The sequence below is a fragment of the Telmatherina bonti genome (assembly GCF_933228915.1).
Source record: "Telmatherina bonti genome assembly, chromosome: 21".
NCBI lineage: Eukaryota > Metazoa > Chordata > Actinopteri > Atheriniformes > Telmatherinidae > Telmatherina > Telmatherina bonti.
In genome coordinates, this window is record NC_136630.1 from 22,336,935 (window position 1) to 22,347,177 (window position 10,243).

General features: G+C 40.2%; 1 protein-coding gene across 1 annotated transcript; it reads left to right on the top strand.

Annotated features, from left to right (window-relative positions):
• Window positions 1-494: 494 nt before the first annotated feature.
• ubtd1b (ubiquitin domain containing 1b) lies at window positions 495-9,722 on the top strand (the record flags this gene model as incomplete). The annotated part of the gene is made up of 4 exons (XM_079260615.1): window positions 495-752; window positions 6,246-6,473; window positions 7,740-7,897; window positions 9,453-9,722. Exons 1-4 carry the CDS (start codon window positions 671-673, stop codon window positions 9,720-9,722), a joined length of 738 nt encoding a protein of 245 aa, XP_079116741.1. The 5' UTR covers window positions 495-670.
• Window positions 9,723-10,243: the final 521 nt, after the last annotated feature.

Below are 10,243 nucleotides of genomic sequence, written 5' to 3' on the forward strand. Positions count from 1 at the left end.
TCTTTCCTGACGTATGAAAACTCACCTGCCTCAATGCATGTGCGCATGCGTAAAGAAAAAGTTTGGCGGCGCTAGCTCACCGCTTCTAGCCACAGCAGCCAGTAGTCACCTTTTTACCAGTACTTGGGGTAGTACCATGTCGGGTCTTTAAAGAAAATGGATATGGAGACAGTATTAAGGTATTGAAAACCTCTTTGGACCGAGGCCCGGGCGAAACCTCAACCACTTACCTGGCTGTGTATGAAAGTCAACACGCAGAGAAATGATATAGAAGTTTGCGTTTACTGACATTTTGGTAGCTAGCCTGTTAGCTAAGTTAGCTTGTTAGCGAGGAAAAGTGTGCGCTGTTTGGACAACTAGCTCAGCTTAACAAACAAGTTAGGCAACAGACACGTGCTATCCTAACATAAAAACAGCTTGATTATCTTAGTTGTGTTATAACTAATCTGTTCATAAGCGAGGAAAGCGCTCATCCAGGCGCAATCTTCCAAGCACAGAGCAGCTGGGCGCTGTTAAATATCTCCACTGGATATCCCCCTTTGTGGTTACGGATGACAAACCACGCGCGCGACGTTGTACCTGCTACCTCCCATCCTCAGCGGACCTAGTTCATCGTCCTTGTCCACGATGGGCCCCCATGCTTAGTTAGTAAGGAGACAGCCCTCTGACCATGGGAGGATGCGTGGGGAGATACTGGGATGGCTGGGACGACACACAGAGCCGGGGGTCGTCCAGGAACGGAGGACGAGGAGGTAGGCTGGAGTGTGTGTCTTAAAGGTTGCGTCATTAAATAATCCATAACTGTTCCTTCTTGCAGCTTTTATGCTTTCGATCCTCTGTACTAAACTTGCTAACTCTCCCTGTGGCTTCTTTTCTGGTTGACACACATTACACATTGGCTTTGACAAAAGCAGGTGTCATTTGGCACTTGATTTCAAACCAGCTGTTTGTTTGCACATCAAGTGTAAAAAACATGCATACAGATTTAGTGTAATCAAATTTTTTTTATTCCTGTTTTATGAAACTGATTTCTGAAATATTGCTGCAGGTAGTCTTAGTGTAACTATTTTTTTTTTTACTATATGTGCAGCATTCATCTACATGCTGTGTGGATCAGCTTGTCACCTGTCTTATCTGCTTGGACCATTTCTACTTTGAGGTGCAGATGCTTCTCTCCAGTCACCACTTAGAGGAAGTTCCAGTGTCATATTTTTGGCACATGAAAAAGCTGTGGTTATGCCACCTGTCATAAGTCTCACAACTACTCCAAAACTGGTATTTTAAAAAGCACTAATAGTCTTGTGAGATTGTGTTGTTAAGACCAAATAGGGGACATCTGTTTAATCTTCAGCTGCAAGAAATATTTATGAAGCTTGTGGAATCTCAAGGATTCCCAAACTAATTGTTTAGTTTTTCCCAGATGTAGGCTGTCTATATCATTCATTTCAATTTATGTAGCAGTGTAACCTATTTTATTTGCAACCATCAAAGATGTTCTGAAGCTTCTTATCAGACATGGGGAAAAAAAAGTTAACATCTTTCCTCCTTGGTATTTCTCCATTTAAATTAATCAGATTCTGTGATATTTTGATTTAACAGCCGTACTTGGGTAACGGCACAGCACTTCAGTTGCTGTGATCTCAGAATTGCATATTGAGTGATCAAGAGGATGCTGACATCCTTCAACTGTACAGTTTGACTTGTACATTGAGAAACGTGAGACTTAAACAGATTTAATTTTCTTTTGTTCTTCTTTTTATTTCCTTGTCTTGAAAGTACTGCAAAAGTTAAGTGGTTGTTATGGTAGAGAATTAGTTTTTTGTGTTGCCTATTTATTTGAGGACTAGAATACATTCATGATTGTCCAAAGGAAATGTCCTTTTCAACAAAGCAACTGGGTTTACACTTCCAAAGTTGCTGATATCCTAAGTTTTCACATCAGGGACTTGACGTCATGGTTATTACTTACACACTTTCCCAGAAGATAACCTTCTTTCAACAATAAACTCTGGTCAGCTGTCCCGTTTTGTTCTTTTTCTGCTTGCGTGTGAAAGTGGCAGATCGTATCTGGATTGTTGCTTTGACTCTTAGCAAGCGTAAATGTTATATTTGCAACCAGTCTGAACTGAACACGCAAGCACTTGATGGTGGAGCTGGCAAAGAATGTGAGTTTCTGCATAGCTTTGAACCTCAGACAAGAGCATTTTTTATATTTCTGCAAACGTTTCATTGTAGATTGAGATGTTAAATCTGCCATTCTGGATGATTAGAAGCTGAACAGATTTGCACATTTATAAATGTTGTGGCTAAAATTAGTTAATCCAAAAAATAATCCTTATGCAGTTAAAAAAAAAAAAAAAACTCAGTTCTAATGTGTGTTTTTTCTCAGTCCCTTTCCTGTATCATTGGCCTCAAATTTGCACCAGAGTAATGATTTAGAACAGGGGTGTCCAAAGTCGGTCCTCGAGGGCCGCTGTCCTGCAGGTTTCCCATGTATTCCTGTTCCAACACATCTAGCTTCCACTAAATGGATCAAACAGCCAATGACATGCACAACTGATTAAGCTCTACTACTAATTAATTTGAATCAGGTGTGTCTGAGCAGGGATACATAGAAAACCTGCAGGATTCTGGCCCTCGAGGAGCGGAGCTGGACACCTTTGATTTAGAAGGTGCAGGTGACACACCTCCTGATGGTTGTATCTTGAAATCCGTATGGATTTTGGACAGCTATGTTATATTCCAAAGTTTCTTTTTAATGTCAAGGTTGTGTGCTGCAACTTTCCTCAGGTTTTTGGCAGTTGCTCATGGTAACCTCCTGCCCTGCCCCTGATTGGTATCCACACTCCCATCCTCGGCAGGTTCCAATCATAAAGAACAAGCCCCATCATGCCCTGCCGTTTCATTGGCTGCTCTTTTTGGGACTTTTAGCCCTGCCTCACACACCTTCATACAGACATGCAGCCTTGTGGAAACAGCTGGCTTTTGGTATTGCTCAACTTCTCAGTCTCACTTTTGCTGTATAGTGGAGTGCAACTGCTTATTTAAGGCGTGGAAGCCGACTTTATCTGTAGCTGCAGAAAACCACCATTGTAATGATAAGATAAGGCTACAATAACAATATGCCATGCATGTGTTTGACTGCATATGGGGGGTTATCTACCCAAAAGAAACACGCAGGAAGGATAAAGAGGGGACTCCCTATCGATTCACTGTTGAAACACAGAGTAAACCTTAGATTCATCCGTTTTCCTCATGAAAAGAGTGTGTTAACATATAGTAGATGAACGCTGGGTCAGGTAATGTTTTTACAGCCACTTGTTGCTTTTTGGATGTTTTTGTTTGGTTTGTTTGCTGCCTTGCAGCCCAGAGAAGGTTTGGATTCGATTGTTAATGATGCATTTCCTTAACACTGATAAAGAAAACACATTTTATAGCTGCCTCATCACATGGCTTTGCTTTCGAGACCAGCAGGAGACAAACGGCGTAATATTGCATCATCCGTGAGCAATGTGCTTTGTGTGTCTGTTTTGACAAAGCCATTTTTTATTGCAACTCTTGTAACTCTCTGCTATTCATAAACAAGCATAAACCACAATAATTCCCATTAACATTGTTTCTATCCGTAAAACTCTCTGAAGTTTGACATCTTTTTTTTTTTTCTTCTTCCTTTCAGCCAACACAGTTTAGCTCACTGTTTGTGTGTTATAAGGAATCCAGATTTGGGGAAACAAATGCTTAAAATGTGAAAGTAGATGGAAGATGAAGTTTTCATTCACTCATTCAACTCAGGTTATTGCAATACATTTTCTGGTGATAAGTGCACGTACAATGCTGAAAACATGTCAAGCTGAAGTCACCCAGCAGTCCTCAGTTATTTCTTATCTGTCTAAACAAACAAAAAAAAAAAATTTCTGTTCAGATGAAAACACAGAAATCTTTACAAACATTACCAGTCTGTGGGTATTATATTCACATTACTATCTGTCGGAATACTTTTTTTTCATTCTGAGCATGCTCAGTGAGCTGATTGTTTTTAAAGTTACTGCTGAAAGAGAATCAGATTTTTAATAAATTATAGAGGTGAAATGATTACTTTCCAATACACAGCCTGAACAGAAACAGAAAATACAAAGAACTGAATGTAGAGTTAGCCAGACATAAAGAATGTGGTATAAGACATTGTTGTTGCTGTGGTTTTCAGCACATAGACATGACACAGAGCAATAGTGGGCAAGACGGCTGTTATTTTGGGTTTTCATTATCTATAAGCCACAATCATCAAAATTTCAAGAAATAAATGTTTGAAATGTTTAACTCTATGTATAACGAATCTATGTAATAAATGGGTTTCATTGTGAAATGAGTGACACAAATATTGAACTTTTTCATAATATTCTAATTTTCAGAGTTGTGCCTATAAATGAATTCTTGCCGCTCTTTCTGAAACCTATTATACATGCACTTATATTAGTGGTGGGAATTTTAGGGATTTCACAATTTGATTTGATTACAAATAAAAAGAATATTATTTTCTTTTTTTCCTATGTGACCACTTTTTTTTCCCTACGTTCCAAGTGGAAATGTACATGGTTTCTTGTATTTCATATGACATTCATCAAAGAAGAAAACTCGTTCAGCTAGTGGTTACTGCAGGACAACTTCTGCTTCAACTTCATCAGAGGAAAACCTCGAGCTAAAATTAAGCTTTCTGGTCTTAAACTGACCATATTTCTATCAAAGCTTTTTTTGTTTTTTTCTTCCAGATGTGGCTGCGAGTCATTTCTCCCACCCAAAGCTGCCTGTTGTCTTAAACGTGTATATGTTTTTGTTGTGTTTACACACAATGGCCAGCATGAAACCCACAAAGCCTATTGTGGTGTTGTCCGCTTCCTGTATTTATTTCACTTGAAGCTAACCAAAGGCTACGTTTGTAGATGTACCAGAGGTCATTTCATTAATCCGCATCAGTTTGTGTTGCTGTTTTCTCACTTCCCCCGACAAACCAGACTTTCCGACCAAACAAAGCTACTTCCACCTGCTAGCTTTATTCTAGTATTTATTTATTCTAGGGTATTCGAAGGATTTTACCTTCAGCCATCATGTCTATTATGTGCATGCACGTGTACCATTTTTTTGCAATAACTAGAGCGACTTTTGTCAGTTTAGCTGAGTGGTAATAAGGGAGTCTCTTTGTGTCTCTTTGGATTTTCTCTTCTCCAAATGCTAATCCTACACCAGCCCCTGTCTTCCATATTACTCCCGAGCAGTCTGCACTATAAATATTAAGTCTGACATGAAGGCAGCCTGTTGAATGTGAGCTGTTTCATCTTAAACTTGTGTTTATTTTCCATCTTTCATTACTCAGGAACCGACATCCCAAGCTTGTGTAGTACAGATTTAGCTCTTGATTTTGTAAGAATGGTTGACATGATTACTTTCTAAAGCTTTCCCTAAAACATCTGGCAATTATCCACCATTTAAGACTTTTTTTTTTTTTTTTTCCAAAACCAACTATTCCAAAAAATCTTTTTTTTTTTTTTTTTTTTTTTAAATTAAAGAAGGAACTTAGAAAAATACCGAAGTAAAACTGTTGTAATGATCCTGGAGTGGTCAGATTGGTCCTGATTCCATTTTTTGTTTGTGTTTGCATGACTGATGTGTCGCTTCGCCTTAAACTGCTCCCCTGGCCTCTGTGCACTTTGTGTTTAATATTGAATGCTGAGAAACAGGTAAAGTTACAAAGACTCACATAGGTGACACATCCTTCATGCATATTTCAAACTCTGAGTGACCTCCTAATTTTAGATTCAGTTAACACATCGGGGTGTGGCGGGGCGTTCTGTCTCTGGTGTCAGCTAGTATTTCTCTCTTCTGACAGTTCTGTTTATGACTTTTAATACATGAAAGCATAGAATTACATTTTGTGCTTGCATCTCTCGGGGTTGCCACTAAATTAGTCTTATCTGCAATCTGTGGTGCATATTTATGCATAATGATGGGACCTGTACAAAGCAGGCACAGAATGCTTTAAAAACATTTGTTTTTCATCAGTCATCACAACTCTTGTCCTTTATGCAACAAGTGGAGTAAATATCCCAAGTGTAACGTCATTTTCTGACTTCTGAGCTACATGTTATTCAGTAAACTAAATTATGTAGGTTAGTTTCATTACAGGTCCCGTGGATACTTATGAATTTAGAATATTCGTTCAACACTTACACTCTTTGTCTTATAAATCACAGGACGCAACGAACCTCTGAAAAAAGACCGCCCCAAGTGGAAGAGCGACTACCCGATGACGGAGGGCCAACTACGGAGCAAGCGAGATGAATTTTGGGACACGGCGCCAGCCTTCGAGGGCCGTAAGGAGATCTGGGATGCCCTGAAAGCTGCTGCTGTGGCCCTGGAGTGTAATGACCATGAGTTGGCTCAGGCTATAGTAGATGGAGCGAGTATCACACTGCCACATGGTGAGGATGGGGATGGGACAAAAAACATGGATGTTAATGCCTTTTTTTTAATCTTTAAAGAAGACCCCAGCAGAAAACGTATGTGGACTCATCACTCTTGGACGATGTTCATTCAATTCCCAGAGGCAACTCAGTTATTTAATCTGAAATTGTTGGGTTTGTTGAAGAAAGGATGAACAATTTTATTAAATCCTTTCAAATTGTTTACTTTTTACTCTCTCCTTGGGTCAAGTAGATTGGAAAATGATTAAATCACCTTATTTCCATGTCTTTAACAAATGCCTGCTTAAGTCTGAATATAGAAATGAATCTGCCAGCAGACTATAAACTGCTGCATCAGATTGTCTGACTGTGGAAAGATTGCTGAAGGAAATGGGATTTCCATCCAGAACAACCTAATGTAAACAAAGATTGCTGTGAAAGAGAGGCTGTCATGATGAGATGAAAGTAAAAGCAAAAGAGGAACAAAAAAAAGGCTACGTAAGAAAAGTACTAAAAATCTAAAAGGACTATACTTAAACATTTATAGAAACTAAGCTAATCTCCCCACAGAAGGAGCAGAGTTTGACTGTATTCACACTGCAGCTCAGTTCAGATTTTTATTTTTTATTCATATGACCCATATTTTAAAAAAAAAAAAAAAAAAAAAGTTTGAATCACCTTGTTAATTTGCATATCTTTAACAAATACCTGCACAAGTCCAAATATAGAAATGAGTCTGCTTGCAGGTCACAACAAGCTGCTGCGTCAGATTGACTAAGAAAGAATCGCTGGAGGAAATGGGATTTCCATCCAGAAAAGCCTAAAATAAACCAAAGTTACTGTGAGTGAAAGAGAGGCAGTCATGGTGTGTAGATGATGGGATGAATGTAAAATTCAGGGATGAATCATGAAGGTTTTATTTAGTGCAGGTACAGTAAAACTCAGAGAGGAAATTAAGGGGGTGAAATGTTCCATATTTAAAGAAGTACTTTTTAGTGTTTTTTTTCCCATAACTGAGTGATTGAATCATATTACCCTTAATCTAAAAAAAATAGTTAGGGAGCTTAAATTGACATTTTAATGTGCATAACAAAGACAGAGGCTCTGCTGTTAAATCGGATACTTTTCCATTGTAAACAAAGCAACAGAATCCCACAAGAATGACAAGTCCATATATTTTGAGTTGTGTTTTTTGTATTATGCCATATCCGTTTATTCACTACAGCTCTGCTCTTGTAAACTGGGAAAATATCCTGTCATGCTCTCTCTGATGTCTCTCCACAGGGACTCTGGCAGAATGTTATGATGAGCTAGGAAACCGCTACCAGCTGCCCGTCTACTGCCTGGCGCCGCCACTGAATCTTATCTCAGAACGCAGTGACGAGGACGCCAGCGACAGCCCCGATCCTCCTGTAGCTCCCAAGAAAGAATTCCAGCTCAAGGTACCATCATCAATCCAAACCAGTCCGCTTAATTTCAATAAAATATTAGGAAAATACAAAAAAAAAAATTCCACACAAACCAGAAATTCTGCTTTCCAGAAGACCTTGAAAAATTTAGAAAGACCAGATGCACTAAAAAAAAGACAAGGTTTAACAATGTTTAAAGAGACTAAAATAAAATCATAAATACACTGAAAGTATTATAGGATAAAAACCCTTAAATACTAAGATCTGCAACTTGGAAGGCTGAAATGTATCAAAAGAGAAAGCAAGATCATACAGTTCTTACGGTGCGCTAAAAGCCCAAGAGCAAAAATGTGTTTTGAGGTGTGATTGAAAGTGGTCCAGGATGGGGGCCAGTTTGACTGGAGAGGGATTTCACAGTTGCCTTGTTGCCTGGACTGAAAAAGCTTCATCACCACTGGCTTTAAGTCAGCGAGGAGCTGGTCTGCAGACATTAGAGCCCTTAATGCAGAATAATGTTCTAGCAGGTCTGATATGTATGTTGGCATCAGTCCGGTGAGAAGTACGACCCTCACAGCTCTAGAGGGCTCTACTGACCAAATGCCGAGTGCAACGAAGGACACGTTCACATCAGCCTTTTTTTATTCGCATTGTAGTCTGTTTGCTCGGATAGTCCGCTTTGTTTGGGGAGAAGTGAATGCACCCAAAAAAATTCTGACAAGGATCAAAGAAGCGCATTCGGTCTGCCTACAAATGCAGGTCTCTGTTAGTTTTAAGTGGACCAAATACAGGAAGAGAAACTTCCTGCATTTGGCTTAGCATTGCATTGTGGGTAAAAACATAGCGATTGCATTAAGAGTCTTCTGCCTAGTCTGTTATTCATACTTGCATAAGACAAAATAAAAAACCCAAAACAGCTATAGTTTCCTACTACATGTTTAGCTTGTAAGTAGAGAGACAGTTTTTTTCTTCACTCAGGTCTTTGTCCTCTTCTGCTAAATAAATGAGTACAGCGCCACCTTTGGTGAGAATGGGGAAATGTTTTTGGAAAGGTTTGACCAAAGTGCAGCTTGAACACGATCTCGGTCCGCATGGATTAGCAGACATAAACATGTAGTATGTTGAAGATAAATTCCATGTTTGTAAAGAAGATGACATCCAGAGCAATGGTGAAAAACTTTAGTGCACTTTTTTTTTTTTTTGCTTGTGCACCCAAATGAAACTGTTGGGCGCAGCATTGCAACCAATACAGAAAGCTCATCTGGAGCTCTGCCTCATAAAGGATGGTGTTTTATTTTTATTTAAAAGCGTTAAAATTGTCTCATGTTTGGGTGAATGTTTGTAAAAAAAAAAAAAAAAAAAAAAGCAGCAGCAGAGTAACAGTAAGGACGGGAAAACATTTCTCTCTGGTCATGCGACGGTTTGATGCCAAGTTTCAACAAACATTCAGTTCCTGTTTTTATGAGTCATTATGGTATGAAAACCTCCAGCAGACAGAATGTCATGTCTGCTAGCAGTCTGTGCAATCCTAAAGATGTGTCTCTAGCGTTTCATGTCCAGCTTCATCCTCCTCTCTTGCGCTGCTCTGCAGGTACGACTCTCCACAGGAAAGGACCTGCGCCTCAGTGCCAGCATGGCCGACACCATCGGGCAGCTGAAGAAGCAGCTGCAGGCCCAGGAGGACATCGAGGTGAACCACCAGCGCTGGTTCTTCTCCGGTAAGCTGCTCACAGACAAGACACGGCTGCAAGACACTAAGATCCAGAAGGACTTTGTGATCCAGGTCATCGTCAACCCGCAGGCCCTCCGAGGCTCCAAGCTCTCCACGACTGTCACTGCCTCCTCACCCTCATCTGACTGACTGGAGCACAGAGAGGAAGTGGAAGTGTGAAGGAGCTAAGGACCCCCCCCACCTAAAATGCTGGATAACTTAATCTTTTTGACAACAGCTGCTGTTCACGAAGAAGAAAAAAAACTTTAAAATTACAAACTTGAAGCAAAACCACAAAGGAGAAACTGAAAAGTGCTGCTTTCTTTCATTTAACATGTTCAGTGTGGTTCAGGGAGGGTTGGGTGCAGAGTCTGAACCCCCCCCACCCCCCCCTTTTGGACCATTTATATTTAAAGCAGAGCCCACCGTGCTGGTGTGCAGCCCTTTCAGCCCGTGCCCATCACAACTGCATACGTACCCTCTGCCATCTTCTCTGCCATCTTCCCCTTCATCTTTTTCTTTTCTCGGTGCCAACAGATGAAATGCAGGATGGTGTTTTCTGTTGTTTCAGAAGCACATTTCCAATCTGCACCCCCCCCCCCCCCCCCCCCCCCCCCCCCCCACACACACACACACACACACACACACACACTTCCTCATGGAAACAAGAA